Source organism: Bos javanicus, chromosome 21 (genome assembly GCF_032452875.1).
Source record: "Bos javanicus breed banteng chromosome 21, ARS-OSU_banteng_1.0, whole genome shotgun sequence".
In the NCBI taxonomy this organism is placed as follows: Eukaryota; Metazoa; Chordata; class Mammalia; order Artiodactyla; family Bovidae; genus Bos; species Bos javanicus.
Genome location: NC_083888.1, coordinates 14,708,757 through 14,732,680, shown reverse-complemented (window position 1 = coordinate 14,732,680; position 23,924 = coordinate 14,708,757). Strand labels below are relative to the sequence as shown.

General features: G+C 49.6%; 1 protein-coding gene across 2 annotated transcripts in view; it reads left to right on the top strand.

Annotated features, from left to right (window-relative positions):
- The window catches only part of SLCO3A1 (solute carrier organic anion transporter family member 3A1), a 375,521-nt gene that overhangs the window by 60,585 nt on the left and 291,012 nt on the right, over positions 1–23,924 (top strand). For both annotated transcript variants that reach the window (XM_061394315.1, XM_061394314.1), the window contains exon 2: positions 20,079–20,544. In XM_061394315.1, coding sequence (XP_061250299.1) covers positions 20,079–20,544 — 466 coding nt within the window. The remainder of the gene's footprint in view (positions 1–20,078; positions 20,545–23,924) is intronic.

Genomic DNA, 23,924 nt, shown 5'->3' with positions numbered 1-23,924 from the left:
CTGGGTGGCTTCTCTCTGGGTGGCTTCTCTCGTGGCAGAACGCAGACTCCAGGTGCATGGGCTTCAGTAGTCTGGGCACGCGGGCTCAGTAGCTGCGACTCTCGGACTCTAGAGCGCAGGCCAGTAGTTTTGGCACACGGGCTTAGTTGCTCTGTGGCACGTGAATCTTCTTGGACCAGGGATCAAACCTGTGTCCCCCGCATCGGGGCGGATTCTTATCCACTGTACCACCAGGGAAGTCCACAATCCTATACCTTTTAAAGAAGTTAAAAGGAAAAATAGATAGCCTTTTGTGTTTACCCACATATTTAATTTTCCTGATACTCTTTTTTAATGTATACATTTGCATCACTCTGTGGTGTACTTTCCTTTCCACCTGAAGGAATTCCTTTAGTATTCCTTGCAAGGAAGATCTGCTAGCAATGAATTCTTCCAGTCTTGTTTATCTCAGAATATCTTTATTTTGCCTTCAGTTTCAAATGATAGTTTTTTTGGTCATGGGATCTGTGATTGATAGTTTCTTCTTTAAGTTCTTTAAATATGCTGTTCCACTGCTTTCTGTCTTACCTTGTTTCCAATGAAAAGTCAGCTCTTAATCTTATTGAACATCCCTTGTATGTGATGAGTTTTTTTTTTTTTTCTCTCCTTACTTCTTTGAAGGTCACCTGTTGGTTTTTTTGCCTTTTAGTAAGTGAACAGGTTATAATGTGTCTGGGCATAGATCTCTTGGCTATTGCCCTACTTGGGATGTGTTGAGCTTCTTAAACCTATAGATTTATTAAATTTTGGATATTTTAGCCTTTATTTTTTTCAAATACTTTTTCTGCCCTTTTTATCTCTTCTTACATTATGGGACTTCCATTATATGTATATTCGTATACTTGCTGGTTGCCCATAGGTCTCTGAGCTTCTGTTCATTTTTCTTCTCAGTTCTTCAGATTGATACTATATTAATTTATCTTCCAGTTCACTGATTATTTCTCCTGACATCTCACATCAGATATTGAGCCTCTCTAGTGAAATTTTAATTTCAGTCATGCTTTTCAACTGCAAACTTTCCATTGTTTCTTCTTGTTGTTATAATAACTGTGTCTTTATTCAGATTCTCCATTCATTGGATTATTATGATATTATTATTAAAATTTTAAACACAGGTTTCTTTGGTGTTTTAAAGATTTACATTAGGTGCTCGGAGTCTTTGTTATGTCCAACAGTGAGGAACCACTTTGCCTCAACTTATGTTGATTATGTTTTTCCCCTGAGAAAGGAAAGACTATGCTTTCCTGTTTTTTTTTTTTTTTTCCTTTTTCATGACTCTTAATGTTTTATGAAAAATTGAGTGTATTAGATAATATATTCTCTCAGAGAAGGCAATGGCACCCCACTCCGGTACTCTTGCCTGGAAAATCCCATGGATGTAGGAAGGCTGCAGTCCATGGGGTTGCTGAGGGTCGGATACGACTGAGCATCTTCACTTTCACTTTTCACTTTCATGCATTGGAGAAGGGACTGGCAACCCACTCCAGTGTTCTTGCCTGGAGAATCCCAGGAACAGGGGAGCCTGGTAGGCTGCCATCTCTGGGGTCGCACAGGGTCAGACACGACTGAAGTGACTTAGCAGCAGCAGCAGGTAATATATTGTAGCAACTCTGGATTCAGTTTTCTGTGCACACCCTCACTCTCCAAGTGAGATTTGTTTGTTATCGCTGTTTAATTACGTACCTAGACCAAATCTGTGGAATCTGTCTCTCTTGTGGATGGTCACGGATATCTTGGCTCTGTTTTTGGTTTTTAATTCTTGTGTGTGTATGTGTATGTCTCCTGTTTTAAATTCTTATTTTATTTTTAAGTCTTTCTTCTTAGGAGTCACCTCTGTGTCTGCATAGTCAATGGTTGGTCATTTCAGATGCCTCAAGTGCTACGCTATTATTCAGACTTAAGGCAGCTTTTCGTCTTCCCAGCCTTTACTTTCCTCTGGGCCCTCTGGCCTCTCCTTCACCTGTGCACACAGGCTCGCAGGCACACAGGAGTGAGGAGAGAAAGTGGATCCTCTCTGCTCTCTTCTCCACTTGTGCGTGGCCTTTCAGTCAACAAGAGATCTGCGGGGGCTTATTTGGTCAGGACTGTGTGGTTGGTCTTCCCGTTAATTTTCTGTCTAGTCAGACTGTCTGTTGCTGGGCCTAGCCAGCATCAGGCCCCCAATGTAGCTGAAGTGGACTCTCCTGTCCATTCGCTGCTGGGATTGTTATTCTTACTTAGAGCACCATGGGATGTGGGTTTTCGAATCCACTGCAAATCCAGTGGACTCCCTCCAACCACACGGCTGCTGGTTTGCAAGGCCAGTCCACCTGGTAGAACCCCTCGGTCAACGGGAGGGGCATGGGAGCCAGGGAGGAAACCCAGACCCCTACTGTTCTTACCAGAGGTTCGGAAGTTCTTGAAGAAATGCTCCTCAATTTGTTAAATGTTTTAGTCAGTTTCTAGAGTCTTGAAACAGTTGTGTTTGATAATTTTATCTGGCTTGAGCATTGTTCTTTGAGGAGAGGAAAGTTTAATTGGAGGATAATTGCTTTATAATGTTGTGTTAGTTTTTTGCTGTACAAAAAGTGAATCAGTTATATGTGTACCCACATTCCCTCTCTCTTGAGCCTCCTTCCCAGCCTCCCCCTTATCCCACCCCTCTGGGGCATCACAGAGCACTGGGCTGACTCCCTGAGGTTTTCAGCAGCTCCCCACTAGCTGTCTATTTTACACACGCTGTGGGCTGCCGTCTATGGGGTCGCATAGAGTCGGACACAACTGAAGCGACTTAGCAGCAGCAGCAGCAGCAATGTACATATGTCGGTGCTACTGTCTCAATTCATCCCACACTGGAAAGGGATTTTATTAAGCTGCTCACACTGCTATTCTCACCCCCATTATCTTTTCCCATCTTTTAGAGAGGAAAAACCACGTGGCAGAAAAATCTTGCCTTGGTTAAAGGCATGCAGCCTGACACCAGACCTCGTGGGCTTTAATTAGCCCTGACCCTTTCTGCCTGAAAGAACGTGGGCCAATTACTTAACCTCTGGGCCTCTGCCTCCTTAACCATAAAGTGGGGATAATAATAGTACCTGCCTAATGGGATTATTGTGAGAATGAAGTGGGTTAATACACAGAGAGTGGTAGGAGCAGTGCCTGCTGCACCGTAGTGCTACAAAATGTTAGCTTGTGTTATTTCAGGGAGGGTTGGGACTTACCTAGGACTTCAGTTCCCATATCCTTGACCTACTACCTTGCCCACAATCAGTCCCTCTGACCCACAGATCATCTTCATTAAGTGATGCTTGAAGTGTGGAGGAAATGAGGGCAACTCTCAGAGAAACCGCAGGCGCGAGGAGGAAAGACTGCGGGGGACCCGAGGAACAGATGGCTCTGTGCCTTGTTGAGGCCAAATGCTGTTCAGTCTTTGTCTTGGGCTCATGGGTATTTTTCCTCCCAGCACCAGGAACTGCCTGAAATGTCCAAGTGCTGCCCACGTACTGTATTGAGTTTGAGACCAGGTCTGCTCTGTTGCACTAAGCAATTAATTAGCACGGTTCCCACATTTCAGAAATTTCCTTGTATCAGGCTCCAGGGGTGGACAGAACAGCTTGGCCAAGCTGCTGCTTTTGTCGTTGTTCAGTCACTCAGTCGCTGACCCTTTGGGACCCCGTGGACTGCAGCACTCAGGCTCCCCTGTCCTTCACTATCTCCTGGAGTTTGCTCAAACGCATGTCCATTGAGTCGACAATACCATCCAACCACCTCCTGCTCTGTTGCCCGCTTCTCCTCGTGCTCTCAAGCTTTCCCAGGATCATGGTCTTTTCCAATGAGTCGACTTTTTGCATCATGTGGCCAAAATATTGGAACTTTAGCAGCAGTCCTTCCAATGAGTATCCATGGTTGATTTCCTTTACGATCGAGTGGTTCAATCTCCTTGCTGTCCAAGGAACTCTCAAGGGTCTTCTCCAGTACCACACTTCAAAAGCATCAATTCTTTGGCGTTCAGCCTTCTTTATGGTCCAACTCTCATATCCATACATAACTACTGGAAAAAACGTAGGTTTGACTATACACACCTTTGGTCGGCTTCTTTAGGTACTTGCACAGAGGGGAGGGCCACTGGGGAACCGCAGGATGACAGGGGAACTTACAATGTGTGTTTACCAACCCAGGTTGCTGTGTGCCTGTGCAGAGCCATCGCATCTGTGGGAATTGGTACTGTTGCCACCAGCGGGCACAATGGGATATGGACTGAATTCTGTCCCCGCTTACCACCTTGGTGGGTCACTATTGAGCAGGACAGATGTATGTAGTAACTGGCTTATCCAGCCTGAGCCCCACTCAGTGCTCAGAAGCAGGGCTGCAGACATGATAAAACAACTCTTGCTCTCAAGGAGTTTCATTCTTCATGGGCCATGCCGGACAGGCCAAAACAGTGTTGGCCAGGGAGAAGGTAAAGACAGGGGATGTTCATGGAAGAGGTGTCATTTGAACTGCCTGCTGTTGGATAAGGAGGGGTTTCTGCGGAGACTGGGTGTGGAATGGATGGTATTTGCTCATTTGCAGACCAGGGTAGGAAAGTGAGAGCGGGGCTTGCTGACCCCTCCTTGTGCAGGAAGCTGACGAGAAGCAGAATGCAGCTGGATCTCCACAGGTCTGCTAACCGAGGACAGGGAACTTGGGCTTTCCTCATTGGCAGTGGGCGTCACTGGAGACTTTTACGTGGAGAATTAATTGGGGGATGGACTGAACGAGGTGAGACAGCAAAGAGCACAGCAGTCCCTGCAGGTGCACTTGGGAGAAATTGGGGAGGAAGAGGGGATGAGCAAGAGGACTGAGACCTTCGGGGTCTGGAAGAGGGAGTGGGAGGATGGGGAGGGAGAGGAGGAAGAGCAGAGGCCAGTGGGATGAGGGACCGAGGAGGGCCAGGGGGTTTCTGCGGCCTGGGACAGGGCAGATGATATCCCCAGATGCAGAGGTCAGAGGGGTCGGGCCCGCTGAGTGGTGAGGAGGGCAGAATTCTGTGCTGGGAGCTGTGGAGGCCAGGCACAGTGACCATCCGGGGCTGCAGGCAGGGACCAGGGGTCGTGAGCATGTGGGAGGCGGAGCATGTGGAGACCTTCCCATGAGAATAGAGCAGTGACTCCAGAACCCTCAGAGGTGACCTTGGAGAATCCTGGCCAAGAGAACAGGACAGAGCAGGATGAGCAGAGGTATGGAAGGACGGCAGCTAAGCGGTGCATGTCACAAGAGAGAGGGGCCGGCAGGGTCAGAGGTCAGAGAAAGCCCGGACGACGAGGGCAGGAAAATAGCACACCCATCGAAGATGTAGGAGCTCCTCGGGAAGTTTCAGCAGGAGCAGCTTCCACGGCCCTGGCAGTCGGAGAACGCCACTGCTCCGTGTTGACTTGAGTGTGAACAACAGGGCCATCTACTCTGCAGACATAGACTTTCTTTTGTAGTTCTCTAAACATTTATTTATTTTGGCAGTGCTGGGTCTTAGCTGCAGCCCACAGGATCTTTAGTTTTGGCACGTAGGATCTAGTTCCCCAACCAGGGATGGAACCTGGGCCCCCTGCATTGGGAGCTCGGGGTCTTAGCCACTGGACCCCCAGGGAAGTCCCAAGCATGGAAGGAAAGATGAACAATGGCAGTGACCAGAAGGTGATTTTAAGTTTGGGTTTTGACATGGGTGGGCTTTGGCCAAGCTTGGGGAGAGAATGGAGACGCGGCCAGTGGAGGGGGAAGAGAGATGAAAGGAGGCAGAGTGGAGGAGGGGGGTCTTCAGGAGAGGAAGAGGGGTGGCTGGGCAGAGGGAGCCGTGCTGAGTGGGGGGAGGCTGGAGCTCAAGTGGGCACCCCCTTCTAGCTCCGCCCCGAGTCGCCTCCCACATCAGGATCCAGCAGGAGAGACTCTGTTGTCACCTCCACACTTATGTCCACTTCTCTAGCTTTTCAATCAGTTACAGGGACCCCTGTGGGTACTTGGTTCGTATATTGGCACAGCAGTTTTATCTCCTTGAACAAGGTAAGTTGCATCCAACAAGTCATAGACTATTTACTCAGCGAGGAGCAAGGCCAAGTGGTGCTGAGGACTTGTTTCTAACATGGGCTGGGGACATGGGCTGAGCAAGGCCAAGTGGTGCTGAGGACTTGTTTCTAACGTGGGCTGGGGGACATGGGCTGAGCGTCAGGAAGCATTGTTGTCACTCACAGGCATGTGTGTGTGTGCGCTAAGTTGCTTCAGCTGTGTCTGCCTCTTTGTGACCCCACTGACTGTGGGGTCCGGCTGGCCAGGCTCCTCTGTCCATGGGATTCTCCAGGCAAGAATTCTGGAGTGGGTTGCCATTCCCTTCTCCTGTAGGCGTGTGATCCTGGACTAACTATGCCTCTGCTCTGGTCTCCTGGGTCCTCCCAGTAAAGTGCTGGAGGCGGGGCAGGGGGCGGTGGCTAGGTCATCTTCAGCATCCATTTTGGCAGGAACGTCCGTCATTCCCTCCATCCATGAACGTGTGTCCCCAGTGAAACTTGAGGGTGCGCTGTGCCTGAGATGCACTGAAATGGCAGTTGAAGGATCTGTAACAGGATTTGAACAGTGAGCTGGTGTGAGCAGGCTGGAGAAGATGAACTCTTTCCTTCATTGCTCTGACACCAAAACTGGACTATATCCGAGTCTTCTGGAAGCTTTTTTAATGCACATGAGCAAGCAGTGTTTTGTTCTGACCCCTGTTTATCTTACGCCTGGATACACAGGCTTTGGCAACCGTATTATTTTCTTATCAGCTTATTTGGGTGGTTCATTGCTGAGAGAGAATATAATTAGGTGGAAGTAGATTATCTTGGTAGTTAGGACTTAACCTTACCTGTCTGGTGGTTTGCTCTTAAGGAATTTATAAGTAATGACTTTGTACACTGTCCTGGTAGAAGCAGTTCATGTGTAGCCTACTCCTGTGGGATTACAAGTAAAACTAGGAGACCAGGCAGAAAAAGAAATGCTTAAGCATAGCTCTGGCATTGTTGTTGATGTTGTTCAGTCACTCAGTCGTGTCCAACTCTTTGCAACTCCATGGAATGCAAGTCCATGGAATGCAGCATGCCAGGCTTCCCTGTCCTTCACTATCTCCTGGAATTTGCTCAAATTCATGTCTACTGAGTTGGCGATGCCATCCAAACATCTCATCCTCTGTTGGCCCCTTCTCCTCTCGCCCTCAGTCTTTCTCAGCATCAGGGTCTTTTCCAGTGAGTCGGCTCTTTGCATCAGGTGGCCCACTGTTATTGCTCTAGCATGGCTGCAGACTTGAGTCAAGAGATTCCTGGTATGCAAAGCAAAAAGGGAAATACAGTTATACTCTTTCCTGTTTAATAGTCTTTGGTTGGAGGTTCCTGGAGGGACAGGGATGGGAAACGATAAAATTAGTTCCTAGGGAAAGCAGAGCTTTTTCTAGTACTTAATGAAAACCGTTTCTCATATCAGCTTTATCCTAGTGTTTCTGAAAGTACATATATATTTTCTCAAGGGATCCACAGTATTTGAAAAAAGAAGGCCTCCACAGTCAGCAGTTTCAGAAACTATATATCTCAATGGATAATTAACAATGAATATTACCTTTGGGGGATCTCTCATAGTTTTGTAAAGAAATCTATTTATCTTTGTTAATCCAGAATTTTTAAAATTTCTATGACTTCATAATGTTTTTCCTTCCTACATAGCTTTAAAAAAAACACGTATTTATTTAAACTGGAAGATAATTACTTTACAGTATTGTGATGATTTTTTTGCCATACATCAGTATGAATTGGCTATAGATGTACATGTGTCCCTTCCCTCCTGAACCCCCCTCCCACCTCCCTCCCTACCCCACCCCTCCAGGTTGTCACAGAGCCCCGACTTTGAGTGCTCTGTGTCATACATCAAACTTGCACTGGTTATGTATTTTATATGCTTTTTAAACAATTTTCTTTCTTTGGCTGCACTGAGTCTTAGTTGTGGCACTCGGCATCTTTGATCTCTGTTACAGCATATGGAATCTTTAGTTGTGGCATACAAACTCTTAGTTGTGGCATGCAGAATCTAGTTCCCTGATCAGGAATCGAACTTAAGCCCCCTGCTTTGGGAGCCTGAAGTCTTAGCTACTGGACTACTGGGGAAGTCCCTCCCTGCACAGCTTTTAACAGTAACTCCATTTGGCTGGGGGTTGGGGGGGATGGCTTCCCTGGTGGCTCAGATGGTAAAAAATAAAATCTGCCTGCAATACAGGAGACCCAGGTTTGATCCCTGGGTGGAGAAGATCCCCTGGAAGAGGGAATGGCTACCCACTGCAGTATTCTTGCCTGGAGAATCCCATGGACAGTGGAGCCTGGCGGGCTACAGTCCACAGGGTCACAAAGAGTCAGACAGCACTCAGTGACTAACACTCACTTTCTTCCACATTTTTTTAAACAGCAGGCTTAGCTGACAGAGCCCGGTAGCCTTCTCCACCAAGGTCAGGGGTGCCTCCCCCCGGCAGGGAGCCTAGTACTCAGTCACTCAAGTGTGGAGTCAGTGGGACTGGGCATCAGTCCTGGCCCCTCTGCTCACCAGCTGCATGGCCATCAGTGGGACAGTCGTCTTCTCCAGCCTCAGCCTTCTCATCTGTAAAACTGGATAATGATATGACCCACCTCCTGGAATCATCATGTATAATCATCATGAATAATCACTATGTCAATAGAGCCTGCAAGACCATCCCTGGATAAGTAAATAATAAGTGTTCTTTGGGTTGTAATGAATCTTCCCCCCATTCCGGAAGGTACCCCGCCTGGAGGCCACATTCCTCCCACGTGCCTGGGTACAAACTTGAGTGCTTCTTTGGGTACTGACCGTGCTTCTCTTTATTCTGGCAGCGAGCAGCTCTCTTGGCCCTTTGTGATAGCTATCTTCATAGTTGTCTTGTCTATTATACTATGAGCTGGTTAAGGGCATCTGCAGCCCTGAGATTAGAACCTGGCCCAGCTACTCTGTCTGGGGTTTTCAGTCCATCTAACACTAAGCACAGGCCCTAGGGCATGTAGTGAGTCTGATTCAGTGAACACGGCTCTGTCTGGGGAGTATGTGTGTGTGTACATCGTTAGTGTATCAGATGGAAATCTCTCTCCTAAGACTGGTCCTCTATACTTTTTTGTTGAATGTAATTCTTGTTGAGGAAATCATTTAACTTATATTGTTCTTGAAGTTTCTCTAATAAAAGAGACCTGGCACCACATAAATTGTGAATTCAAAGAATCGTCTCAAGTCCTGTGAAAGGTACTAAACACAGACTATTAATAATAGGACTGATGCAAAAGATTTCTGGTAATACGTTTATAGCTCAGTCACTGAGTGAAAGAAAATTCTATTATCTGTGCCCAGTAGGGACAGAAAACCCTTGTTTTTCTGCAGTGGACCACTGAGCTATAGAGAAAAATCAATGGTGAGACTCATAAGTAGGAAGCAAATTTAGAGGTTTTTTGTTTTTTTAAAGAATAGGATCATAAAATATGACACATTCTCTTAGAATTAAGTGAACATAAGATTTCACTAAATATAAAGAATTTAAAAAAAGATGCCTCTGTTGTACTTTAGGGCTATTTAGGAGAAAATGTAAGCAGGAGAAGAGAGAAAGCAAGAAACAGGGACTAGGGGGGGAAATGGTCTGAAAAAGATGCAAATAATGCAGAAGACAGAGGAAGTCTTAGAGACGCAGGTGAGTGAGGTCTTTCTAAGGAAAGAGGATCCACGACTCTGGGTCTCAGACAGAGTGATCAGAGGGAAGCGATGGTCTCTTATGAAAGACCCAGGTGCAGAGAGGGCTGGCGGGTGCTGCTTCTAGGAAAGGTACGGCCGTGTTGCACATTCGCAACCTCAGGCATAACTGCGGTCACAGTCACATTGTACAGCATGTTTCCTTCTCATTTTGACCATGTGGCAAGATTTAAAGGATTAATCATCACCTCTGTATTACAGACCAGGAAAGGGGGGTTGCAGGCGTGTTAAAATGCATGACCATTTCAAAATCCCTCATGTCTTCCATCCACCCTTCTTCTCATCCTTTTCCAAAACATGCTGATGCCTGTGGCATGGGCTGGAGGCCAGAGGCATGTCTGCACCACAGTTTCTCTGTGTAATTCTTATTCTGTTTTTTTTTAAAGAATTTTATTGTTGTAAATTTACACCCATTTATTATGTGGCCATAAAAGGGGCTAATTCATCCCATCAGAAATAAAGTGACATAGGGCTTCCCTGGTGGCCCAGTGACTAAGACTCCACACTCCCAATGCAAGGGGCCCGAGTTCAATCCCCAGGCAGGGAACTAGATCCTGCATGTCGCAAATAAGGGTTTGTGTGCTGCAAGGAAGATCACAGATCCCTTGTGCCACAACTAACACCTGGCATAGCCAAATACATACTTTTTTTAAAGGCAGCATTAAAAAAGAAGTAATAAAGCAACATTGGCTGTTTGTCTTCCCTGGCTGACCCGTGAGGCGGGTGGGCAGTCTGTCTGCCACCAGGGCAATTCCAGGGCTCACTGTTGTGCTGTCTTCTGATACCTGGTTCTGCAAACCTCAGATCCTGGAATTCACAAGTCACTACCTTGTGTGTGCTATTTCCCCTGTGCCCTAAATGACTCACTCCAAGGAGCTGCTGTTCAGGTGAAAACAGAACCACGCAACGTGCCTCCTCACCTGATGCACTTAATGCTGCTGCTTCGTCGTAGGGAGACACTGTCCGAGCTTTTGAGGTTGGGCCCCTTCCTGCCTTTGCTGTGAGACACATCCTGGCCCATCAGACAAGCAATTGATATGGGCTTGAAAATTCCTTCCACAGGCTTAGAAAACAAACTTGCATTGAAGTTGTGCCGAGAATGGCTTTTCCATGTCAGCAGCAGGAGCACTTTGCAAGCTTGTTGTAAACGGCCAGCATTGTTATTGCCAGACGCGGAAATAAGGCAGTTTCCCGTACTGGATGGTGGAGAAGCCAGCAGGACTTTGGCAATCTGTGGCCTGAGACCAAGTCCAGCCATAGCTTATTTTCATTAATAAAGTTTTCTTGGAATGCAGCCGTGGCCATCAGTTACGTACTGCCCAGGGATGCTGCTTGGGCACTCAGATGGCAGAGTAGAAGAGTCGCTATAGAGACTGAGTGGTCCAGATGCTGAAAATATTTACTACCTGGTTCTTCATGGAAGAAGTGTGCTCATCCCTGTTCAGGAGCTCGGGGCCTTTCTTTGACTGCGGTTTAACGTGAGGTTGACAGCCAGACTGTTTCTGCGTCTGCTCTCAGCATCACCGGGCCCCGCTGCTGGGCGTGTGGTTTGCAAGTACAGCTCACACTCCCCGGGGGGCACGGTTGCTGGACTGTAGTGTCCTGTGCCCCTTGGAGTAGAAGGGCTTCCAGGTGTAGCTTCTCTGTACTTGTGGGCTCTCCCCACCCTTCTCAGCCCTCATGTGGGCTCCAGATTGAGCTGGAGAGACTCCCCGAGTTCCTCCTGGGCCCCATCTTCCTGGACCCAGACTGTCAGCTGTGGCTCTGCTGCTGTTTGCTCCCGAGACACCCCACATCGGCACCCTTCTCTGTGGGCCTGACAGCGTGTGCCTGTGGAAGCCTCACTTCTCTCCAGCACTGCTGAAATCATCGCCAGGGCAGTTTTTCCTCCCTCCATCCCACGCCCCGCTGCCAGGATAGTGTCTCCGAGGGATGGCTCCTGCTCAAGAACCTCCCTTGGCTCCCCAGTGACCTCCAGATCAACCTCAGCCTGGTCTTCAAGGCTGTTTCATCTCCCCACAGGGCTCTTGTAACTGAAAGTGGGGTCCACCTGGTTGTCACTCAAAAGCCGATAAAGAGGCCAGGTTGGTGGAAAGGAAAGTTTGTTTTATTGTGGATGCCAGCAACTGAGGGTAGTGGTGGGGGGTGGATGCCTGTTCAAAGGCCGATTCCCGCCCCCCCACCCTACCAACAATCAAAGGCTTTTTTATAGGCTGAGCGAGGGGGCTACTTGCAGAAACAGCACAGTCAGTTCTGACAGTCACCTGGCAGTTGCCATCGGTGGTCTGACCAGCATCATCTTGATTGTTTTAAGTGCAGTTAGTCTTCATTTCCAGGGTCAGCTTGTTCTCATTTCCTCGAGGCCAGTTCTTGGAATTGTGGCAGCTCATGTCATAGCTACAGTCTGGTCATCATGCAGTTAACTCTTTCCATGTGGCGGGGGTTTCAGTATCCATTAGACAGCTCACAGGATATGGTTCAGAATATTATCTACAGCCCTTGAGAAGGAACTGAAGACCTTTGCCTTTCCTTCTCCAGGGGATCTTCCCAACCCAGGGAGCTAACCCGGGTCTCCTGCATTGCAGGCAGATTCTTTACCATCTGAGCCACCAGGGTATCCCCACTTACGGACTAAGCCATTATTATTTGGTCTCCTTTACCTGTTCGTCTTTGCTTCTGCATTTTCTCACTTCTCTGATTGGACTTATTCTTCGGCTAAAGCTTTTCTACAGACAGAGGCAGGCTGAGGACACGGCGGGGAGGGACCATGGTGTCCTGCTCCCTTTCCCCCAGGCTGGTCTGAGCTCGCCCTCCTCAGTGCCTCCCCCACCGCAGTGATCTTCACTCTTAGAAAACTGTGCCTCACCACGCCCCCCCCCCATCGCCCATGTATTAAAATCCAACTTATTCTTGTTGCATCCCAGATCGATCTTCCTCCACTTGCAGCCAGAGGTGTGTTCTCATATCCCTTGAGCCTCCTGCCACTCTAATGCATGACCCTACAAGGCCAGCTGTATTGTTAGGACCCTTTCTTTCTCCTCTCCCCCAGGTCTTAAACCCCCACAGGGCAGGGATTCCTTCTCAGCCTTAGTCATGTTCCTTGTACTTCCCACCCCAAGCAGGCTTTCTGTGTGGCTCTATTTGGAAGTCACATGGCGCATGCACACCATGGATGTGGGTACCAGCGGCGGTGAATCCTGACCTCATGGTACTCTTATTGTTAGCCTTGCTGCACAGGTGTGGAGACAGCGCAGAAAAATCCACGTGGCCAAGTGCTGTCAAAGCCAGATTTGAGTTGGAGGCCCCGGTGCTCCACCCCATAGGACCAGGGCGCGCTGTTGTGAGCACCCTGCACTTGGGCCCTGGCATCCACGCACACTCCCCCACCTGCCTGTGTATTAGCATCACCTGGGAGCTTTCACAGACTCCCTCCTGGGTCCCGGCCTCACACATTATATCTCAGTCCCTGTGGGGGTGGGGTAGGGGGCAGTGCTGGTGTGTTTTCCAGGTGATTCTAGTCTAGTCTGCACCCCCTACTCCAGAATAAGAAAATGGACAGGTTGGGGGAGGGCTCACGCAGGCAAGCCTGAGCTTCAGCTGCTGCTCCAGGAGCTTGGCTGCGTGTTCCGTGACCCCCTGGTAAAACTGGCCCTTTCAGAGGTGAGAAAAGACCCATCTGTCCATGGTCTCCTGTCTCAGGGCATTTCTGACTACTCTTTGCGACCCCATGGACTGCAGCCCGCCAGGCTCCTCTGTCCATGGGAAGCTGGACATACCCTCATAACCCAGGGAAGCTGAAGGTCTCCCTTTGGGGCTGGGCTCCCTGCATGGGGCGAGTGCCCCCCAGTGTGCACCTCAGACTCCCTAAGAGGTGAGCCTCCCCAGATGCAACCCAGATTTCCCACAGGAGGAGGAGAGACTGGATGTGAGCCAGAAGTGAGGGAGGGCTTTCAATTGACATCTCTTTAAAAAAAGCGGGGGCTTCCCTGGTGGCTCAATGGTAAAGAATCCACCTGCCAAACAGGAGATGCAGGTTCACTCCCTGGGTTGGGAAGATCCCCCAGAGGAGGAAATGGTAACCCACTCCAGTATTCTTGTCCAGAATCCCATGGACAGAGGAGTCTGGCAGGCTGAAGTCCATGGGGTCACAAAGAGTAGGACATGACTTAGTGACTAAACAACAGCCACAAAAAGCAAGCTTTTTAATCTTGAGGGGAGACAGGCTTATTGAGGATGGAGAGCCCAGTGGAGCAGGATTTCCAAAGTCTGGTCCACAGATCAGCAGTATCCACATCACCTGGGAGCTAGTTAGAAATGTAAATTCCCAGATGCATCCCACATGCTCTGAGTCAGAGGTGACTCTGAGCTTGGGCTCCAGCAGTCCCATACTCTCCGGGTGATTTTGCTCCTAATGAAGGTTGAGAACTGTTGCTCTCTATTGATGGTAAGTATCTGTGTGGACAGGCTTCCCTGTCCACACAGGGAAGAAAAGAATTTGCCTGCAATGCGGGAGACACAGGTTCAATCCCTGTGTCGGAAGAAGGAAAATCCCTGGAGAAGGAAATGGCAACCCACTCCAGCATTCTTGCCTTTAGAACCCCATGAACAGAGGAGCCCAGCAGGCTACACTCCATGGGGTTGCAAAGAGTCAGACTTGACTAAGCAACTAACACTTTCACTTTTCACTTTCACGTGTGTGGGACACTTGGAGTGTCGGTGGTGTTCATACCTCCCCCACGCTGGGCACCAGAAATCTACCGCCCCAACCCAGGATTTTTTTTATAAAACCTCAGACTCCTGGGCCTCATCTCAGGATTTGGGAATCTATATTTTTAACCAGTGCTCCAGGATATTCTGAAATTCAAGTGTATTTTTTTGTTTTTAAATTGGGATAGCAGAAACCTGATAAATATTGTGTTCTTTTAATAATCACTTTGTATCTACTTGGTGCAGGGTGAGGACACCTCCTCTTTTCCTCCTGGAGCTTCCTTCATCTCTAATTATCAAGACATTGCCATCAGTCCTGTTAGCTGTTAAGTAGAGACAACCATCGCTGCTGGCAGGCATCTTCCTCATTTTTGGATTATTCATTGCCACCTATGAGCCACAAGTGGGTTTATGGCCTCGTGCATACTTAATTAGTTGAACTTCTCCAAATTATGGTTTAAATAAGTGAAGACATTAGCCTCTGACATAATTGGGCCACAAAGCATCTTTTCAGAATATCTGTGTAGCTTAACTCTAGATTCAAAGAGGTGTCCGTGAAGCTTTGAAGAGGTCACAGGGTCAAGGAGGTCAGGACCCTACTACTCCTATTCTTGCAGGAGTGGGGGCCCCCTTCCAGGACTGGAGAGGGGGCTCTTGTCTAACACTTGGACATGAATTGTCCTAGGAGACACACCTGCTGACAGAGGGGGAGCAGGAGGTAAGGGAACTCAGGAGAACTGCCCTGCCACGCGGCTCCCTGTCTCAGGTTCCATGGTGATGGGGTTAGTTTCCAGGTTGTCTCTGGCCCCTCATTCTGACTCAGGGTCTTTCGTGCAGCCCTCAGCCAGGATGGGTTCCGGTGAGGAGGATCCTGGGAGGTGGGTAGGATGTGTGGGACCTTCTGGAATTCTTCCTCTTGGTAGTGGCTCATTGGTCCGGTGTTCCTTGCCAGGACCTCCTGTCGCAAGGTAACTCATGCAGAGGGTCGCTGTGGTGCCTGGCCAGGGTGGATGGTTTCGGCCAGTGTTTCCCCTCCTACTGTCTCCCCTGTGGGTCGCTCTGCAAGGAGCAGGTTTGAGGCAGGACAAGAGTCACAGGCATGGGCCCCCGCGTGCTCTAGAAGAGCAGGTTCTTTTTTGTTTGGCCCACAGCTGCCTCTCGCCTTGCCACCCTATGTCATCATTATCGTCCACGCCTGTGTGATGTGTTATGACAGGGCACACCTGCTAGAACGGAGCGGCGCTCACATTTCAGATCTGCTCCCAGGGACGATGTCACAAAGCCTCGTGGCAGAAACGGATTACACCTTCTGCTCATGCCTGCCTGTCCTTCCTGCCAACGGCTATTGCCCTCTCCTCCCCAGCTGGAGGTCACCAGGCTGCAGACCCGCCAGCCTGCTTGAGGGCCACCCAGGAGATGCTGCCCACACATGTCCACTTCTGTTACTGCCTTCTATTATTTTAGTTAATTTTTAAATTTGTGGCTGTGCTGGGTCTTGGTTGCCGTGCGGGCTTTTTCTCTAGCTGCGATGAGTGGGGAGTGCTCTCTGATTGCAGTGCACGGGCTTCTCACTGCCGTGGATTCTCGTTGCAGAGCACGGGCTCCAGGGTGCATGGGCTCAGCTGTGGCAGCTCCCAGGCTCCATAGTCGTGGCCCACCAGCTTAGTTGCTCTGTGGCATGTGGGATCTTTCCGGATCAGGGATCAAACCTGTGTCTCTTGCATTGGTAGGCAGATTCCTTACCACTGAGCCACCTGGGAAGCCCGTTACAAAGCAAAGAAGGGGCTAAATGAAACCTTCCTTTTCACTCGTCCATATCTTTGGCCAAGATCTCTGGGAGCATTTGAGAGCCATTTTAATGAGACCAGGAATCATGAAACTTCTTTTCTCGACCATGGCCACTACTTGGTGCTTGAAAAACAATCTAACTTATAGCTCAAGCTGCACGAGTTGTGAGCTGGCCTTGATTTGAGTAGAAAGACAACAGAAACAGGAATCAGAATCGGAATGCTGATGAAGGAGGGCGACACAGCTGTCCTGTCCTTGGTCATGAACAGGGACCTGCACAGTCCTGGGCCCTGCTCTGCAGGGCACACCCCAGGCCCAGGGATGACAGAAAGGCTGTGGTAGTTTGTGTCGTTGCCTTGGTGCTGTGCTAACCCAGGTAGAAGCATCCAGAGGGCTTTAACAAAATCCCAGCTCCCTGGCTTGGAAACTCACAGAGGGACCTGGCATCTAAAATATTTAAGTGCTTCCTGGGTGCATCCAATCTGAAGGTAGCATTGGAAACCCCTGGGCTAAAGGAGTCTTTTTAAATGTGTGGGGTTGAAAGGAGGCTAACAGGAATGTCTGGGCTACTGTTGTGTTTTTTTTTTAATAATAAAGGTAAATAGCATAGAGCAGGGGCCCCCCAGCCTCTGGGATCTAATGACAGCTGATCTGAGGTGGAGCTGATGTAATAATAGAAATGAAGTGCATAGTAAATGTGATGTGCTTGAATCATCCTGAAGCCATGCCCCCAGCCCTTCCACAAAACCAGTCCCTGGTGCGGAAAAGGTTGGATGCGGGTGGAATGCAGGTATGTTAACAAGCACAGGTGTGTGTGTGTGTGGACATTGCAGAGAGGCTGTGCATATGGGATGCTGACACCTGTGCACATATTTAGACATTTGGAGGAAGGCTAGAGCCACTGACTCTTATTCCTCCCTTAGCAGCACACGCTCAAGCACTCAGAGGCAGCCCACTCTCCCTAAAGATGTTATTCTGCCTCTAGGACACTTCTCAGATATTCTTGTTCATTTCCATTGCCACGGTACTGACCTTTTCTTCTCCCTTGTCTCAAGAACAAATAGCCCAGCCTCTTTTTCTGCTGGGGTTTACTTCTGCAGTCCCCATTCAATCCATCCTCCACACGCCGACCACACCTGAGTCACCCTCGTGTTTCTAGCGCTTTGCTGGTCCCAACATGTGCGTGCTGCACACTAAGTCACCCCAGCGTGTCCAGCTCTTTGCGACCCTATGGACTATAGCCTGCCAGGCTCCTCTGTCCATGGGATTCTCCAGGCAAGACTACTGAAGTGGGTTGCCATGCCCTCCTCCAGAGGATCTTCCCAACCCAGGGATCAAACCCGCATCTCCTACGTCTTCCTGCATTGGCAGGTGGGTTCTTTACCACTAGCGCCACCTGGGCAGCCCCAAGGATAAATGGTGACCATGGTTGCGGATGGCCCTTACCTAGCATTTATTCATACAAGTGTTTACTCCTGGCACCAGCTCTCAGAGGCATCACCCTTATCCCCATTTTACAGACGGGACAGTGAAAGCATGGGGTGCCTTTGCCCAAGGTGATTGAGAGTCACAGATGGTCCCCGAGCTTTGGTTCTGCACCCCTCTTCCCCGCCTCTCTGGACGCTCTCTGGACATGTAGGGAAAGGCTACTCTGTGCTAATGGACTTTTCATACTGCTGTGTCTAATCTTCACATCCATCCTGCCTGGTAGGCATTATTATTCCTGTTCCAAAGAAATCAAGGCTTGAAGAGGTTAAGTAACTTGATCAAAGTCCTGAAGCTAATTAAGGAGATCCTAGGTGGGATTCCAGCCAGCTGCCCCTCGCTCCAGGCTCTGCGTTCTTTTCACCACACTGCCTGGGATTGTCTGATTCCTCTAGGGTGGCTTCTGTGACTCCGTATAGTCTGTTTACCAACCTACCTTTCCACTCCATATGTTCCATTCCATCATGCAGTCATGCCACCCGGCATCTGCTCACCCAGTTGCTTTTGCCTGGAGTGTTCTTCCCTGCCCAACTAGGGCTCCCATGACAGGGACTCCTGTACGGCTGATAATACCCTGTGTGGAAACTGCACACCGCAGGACAGGGAGGCTGTTTGCGTTTTCTCTGAAGGAACCCTAAAATAATGCATCTCCTCTTCACCCTCCTATGTGATTTTGCATCATGAATGTAGCTTGTACCCAGCACACACGTCTACCTTCCTGCTAGGGGGGCTTCTTGAGGCCAGGTGTCATCCCTTCCTCCTGTTTCCTTTGTTTCTATTTTTGTTGGAGTATAGTCGCTTTACAATGCTGTTAGTCTCTGCTGTACGGGGTGAATCAGCTATATGGATACACATATCCCCTTTTTGGATTCCCTTCCCATTCAGGTCACCACAGAACACTGAGTCCTGTCCTCCTGTTTCTGTCTTTTGTGTCCTGGGCATTGTGAAGCCAACAGCAGATATTCAGTAGATATTTGTTAAACAAATGAGGGGCAGACAGGGATGCAAAGGTGGGGAAAGTCATCAAACTGTTTGACCCAAAGAAACTCGATACAGCTGGAGTGCACAGAACAGTCAGGAAAATATTTACCTGATGGCCTTGAGAGAAATGTCCAGTGTTTGGAAATTTCCAGAAGGAAGTGAAGAGCTAATGATTATCCTACTGAGCTAATCTGGCTTGTCCATTTTGCCTACCCCAGGTTTTTTTCTCTTTGTAATTTTATTTCCTTCAATATGCTTTGCTAATTACCTCCTGGTAAAAAGCCCAAGAGTCCTATACCTCCAGCATGGACTTGAGAGATAAGATGTAGTTGGGAGACAGTCTGTGAAAGATGTGCCTTTTAAGACTTTCACCGGACTCCTGCAGAAAGGAAAGGCTACCCACTCCAATATTCTGGCCTGGAGAATTCCATGGACTGTATAGTTTATTGGGGTCACAAAGAGTCTGACACGACTGAGCGACTTGCACTTTCACAAGCCCTAAACGGGGCGGCTGTGGGATGGGGGAGGTGGTTCTTATGCCTAGAGGCAGAATCTTGCAGGATGGAAACAGATGCCAAGAAAACTTCTTTGCCCGTGGGAAAGTTAATTCTTTAACCATTTAATTAGGGTTAATGTTAATGTTAGTCGCTCAGTCGTATCCGACTCTGTCGAACCCCCCTGAACTGTAGCCTGCCAGGCTCCTCTGTCAATGGAATTCTCCAGGCAAGAATACTGGAGTGGGTAGCCGTTTCCTCCCGCAGGGATCTTCCCGACCCAGGGATCGAACCCAGGTCTCCTGCATCGCAGGCAGATTCTTTACCGTCTGAGCCCCCAGGAATGAACAGTTAGCATAACGAGTAGACGGTTTTTGGACTCAAGGTGTAAAGCACTTGGCTGCTGCTGCTGCTAAATCGCTTCAGTTTTGTCCGACTCTGTGCGACCCCATAGACGGCAGCCCACCAGGCTCCCCCGTCCCTGGGACTCTCCAGGCAAGAACACTGGAGTGGGTTGCTATTTCCTTCTCCAATGCGTGAAAGTGAAAGTGAAGTCGCTCAGTCATGTCTGACTCTTAGCGACCCCATGGACTGCAGCCCACCAGGCTCCTCTGTCCATGGGATTCCCCAGGCAAGAGTACTGGAGTGGGGTGCCATCGCCTTCTCCGGAAGCACTTGGCACAGGTGGTCAAAACAAGGCAAACCTACAGGCTCGGTGGGAGGGTTTAGTATACGCAGGTGCGCTGCGCTGCGGGAAGGGGGCCTCCCGGGGGGCTTTCCATCAGCACGGGCCTTGAGACTGCGTTCTGCACCCCACAGGTGAGCGTCCTCACCACCCTGGAGCGGAGGTTCAACCTGCAGAGTGCCGACGTGGGCGTGATCGCCAGCAGCTTCGAGATCGGGAACCTGGCGCTCATCCTCTTCGTGAGCTACTTCGGGGCGCGCGGGCACCGGCCACGCCTCATTGGCTGCGGCGGCATCGTCATGGCACTGGGGGCACTGCTGTCCGCGCTGCCTGAGTTCCTGACCCACCAGTACAAGTACGAAGCGGGAGAGATCCGCTGGGGCGCTGAGGGCCGCGACGTCTGCGCTGCCAACGGCTCGGGTGGGGACCAGGGCCCCGACCCAGACCTCATCTGCCGCAGCCGGACCGCCACCAACATGATGTACTTGCTGCTCATTGGGGCCCAGGTGCTCCTGGGCATCGGTGCTACCCCCGTGCAGCCCCTGGGCGTCTCCTACATCGACGACCACGTGCGGAGGAAGGACTCCTCGCTCTACATAGGTAGGCGTTGCGCCAGCGCCCGAGGGGCCGCGGTTCCCTTTGTGGCTGTGTAGGGGGCCAGGGCGTGTGAACAGAGGAAGGAAATTTGGGCCCTAGAGCTTTAAGTTTCGTCCGGAGCTTTCATTCTCAGACTGGGGGTGTTTGGTGAAAATGCTGATGCCTGAATTGCACACCCCAGAAAATTCTGGGGGTCTTTGGGGTGCAGCCTGGACTTGTAATTTTTTAAAGAGCTCCCCAGGTGACTCCAGTGTGCAGCAGAATTTGACTTCTGCTGCGCATGAGTATCAAAAGCCGGGAAGAGGGAGGAGGAGATTGGGGGCAGTTTTAAATATATATATTTATCTGCCTTTGTGTGTGTGTGTTTGGACTTTGGGCGGCCTGGTATTTGCCACCGAGGAATCCTTGGGGGTCTGCACATTAGAAACCCCTGTTTTTAATCATCAAAATGACCTCCTGGTCATTGTCTTATTGAAGCTCAAAGATAAAAGTGATTGCAAATGCCCAGCATTTGGTATTATTCAAAGTTGGTAACTTTGTGTGTGTATGTAAATTTTTTTCCGCTGTAATGGGGTTATTTACTAGAACCGGATATTGGGGACGAAATAAGGTACATGTGAACTTTTGAAAAAATTTGTTTTGTGCTACAATGACTTCTGTTATTTTATACTGGAAGGATGGAAACCATCTGCCAGCGTTGGGGTTAAGAAACATCCAGGGGTTGAATTACACTTACAGCAAATGGGCTTCTCAGTCACTGCTTCTGGGCACTATTGCATGGTCATTTGTAGGGCAAGGGCCGGCCTGCCGAGCATCTCCGTTTTCTTGTTTACTGCATTTAATTTTGCCTCCCACCATCTGTTAGCTTCTATGATTTGACCCCAGTCACTGAGTGCTTAAGCTTTGGGAAGAAAGTAAAATAAATTACCAACACCTGTAGAAGCTCTGTGCCTCCCGAAAGCAGTGTGCCTTGGAGCATAAAGTTAATTACAATATGGAGGTTTAGGTTAAACTAGAACTTGCACAGAATTCGTCAAAAAGCCTCCTACCTGCCAAGTTTCCCCCATACGCTGCCCAGGCTGTCTGAGACAGGAGGGTTCAAGGCAGTTACCCCCTGAATGCTGATTGTCCTCGGTGACTTCATGTCCTACCTATGAGGTAGATGACTCTATTGAATGCATACGTCGTATGTCTTAACCCTCTGTGAACAGGCTCTAGAGTAGAAAGGTGGAGAGTATGCATCTCCCCCTAAAAGGGTGGAGAGCTTGTGGGCCTGGTCACAGCCTACCTGTGGAATACACAGGATTGATGGCTAGTCCCTCCACCCTGTGCTTAGGGGTTTCCGTAATTGTGTCTGGAGGTGGGCACAGTGGGGAGAGGGGTCTAAGGAAATCATTTGCATTTTGATGCTTTTAAGGCTTCAGTGAAAACCCCTCCAATATGAGTCTGCTGCAGGCCAGGGAATGGGCCACAGCCTGTAGCCAAAACAGTCTCCTCGGGTCCAGCCGGGCCACTGGACTCTGACTTGACTGATACCACTCTGGTACCCCAGCATAGAGAGATTTTGGAAGCAGTAACAGCAAGTAGATAAATCAGAGCCCAGGGAAGGAAAAGGGTAGCGAAACACTGAGCTCTTGTGTCTCATGATGAAATCAAGTAGAAAAATGTCTCCCTGGCATCTCTCCTGAAGCCACAGGTGAGGTGGATGACCTCTGCTTGGAGCCCACGCCTGGAGCTTGCACGCTCAGCGTCCTCTTTTGGAAGTTTACCCTGATGCTGCTGCTGCTAAGTCGCTTCAGTCGTGTCTGACTTTGTGCGACCCCATCCCTGGGATTCTCCAGGCAAGAACACTGAAGTGGGTTGCCATTTCCTTCTCCAATGCGTGAAAGTGAAAAGTCAAAGTGAAGTCGCTCAGTCATGTCCGACCCTTAGCGACCCCATGGACTGCAGCCCACCAGGCTCCTCTGTCCATGGGATTTTCCAGGCAAGCGTACTGGAGTGGGGTGCCATTGCCTTCCCCATTACCCTGATGAGTCAGGCATTTTCCAGCACTAATGGGGCCTGGTTCATAGGTCAAGCTTAGGATATGGACTCCTTTCGGTTTTGTGAGAGGTCTAAGCTTGGGCTATTGTAGCAGGCACAGCCCTTCTCTCGTTCTGAGACTTTTTCTCTGGGATTTACAGTGACTCTCTAGTAGGAGGAACGTCTCAACCAGATTTCTAGCTAGGCCTCCTTTTCCTCTCTGACAGTTTAGCATTCCCAGAGTCGGGAGTGTGTCTGCGTGGTGCGTGGGCAGCTTGGTGGCGTCTGGCCAGATTCCAAGACATGACAGTCCAGGGCTGTGAGCAGGCCTTCCTGAGTGCTTCTGAGCTGGTTTCTTGGGTCTGTGTTTTGAGCAACAGAGAGCAAGCTTCTGCACAGATTGGCCTCCGTAGGTGGCCTTTTGTTCCCTGCATGGTTGGAATTCTCCAGGAACAATTTAAGAAGGCCATGCATATGCAGAGCATAACTGATCCGATCGTTTACTGTACAAGTCATAAAACATGTTTGTGACCATGGGACTGTTTTGGCATTTATCTCTTGTAAGAGGGAGCTAGTTTCTGAAGCCATTTAATTTGGCTTCGGGAAGTATTTAGGGGAGCTGACCGAATGGAATAGGTATGAATTATGACGTCTTAACTCCCTGCAGGAGGACAGTCTGAAGGGACTGGCCAGCCCTGGGAGGTAGGTGTCAATGGATGCCTGTCACCCGTCAGGGTGGAGTAGCCTGTGTGCCCCTTGGTTCTGCCCCTTGGTTCTGCCCCTGCGGACCTGATTGAGAGAGGCCCATGGCCAGCCATCTGATCACAGGCCTGACATGTGAGTGTGAACTGGGATTGAAAGGGTTTTAAACCGTGCATGTGTGAAGCACAGGAGGTTCACGGCTGCTGCTTCCCCAGGGGTGTCAGCGTCGATCCAGCCACAGGCCACTGGTGACAAGTCCTACCCCTTGAATAACTCCTCTTAGCTTTTTGGTTACATGAAATCCTGTGTTTCTGCATCAGTACGCTTCTGCATTGGTGACTCACGATGGGTCACCTGTATCGTGAGTCACCAGCTGGGTGCCGTCAGCACATCCACGGCCATGACCTAGACCCCCTACAGCCAAGGGGAAAGGGAAGCCTTCCCTCTCGAATCAAGCTGATATTTTCCACCCAAGTGACTGTTTGGTCCAGCCTCTTGAGGCTGAATTACTGCCAAACTCCCGGATTCCTTGATGGTCATTCACAAGGGGCTTCTAGGGCTGGCACCATTCTGCGGCCGCTCCTGCCCAGCCTGGGGAGGGAGCCAGGGGAACTCATTACCAGGGGACAAAACCTGATGAATGGGGACACCGCTCTGCT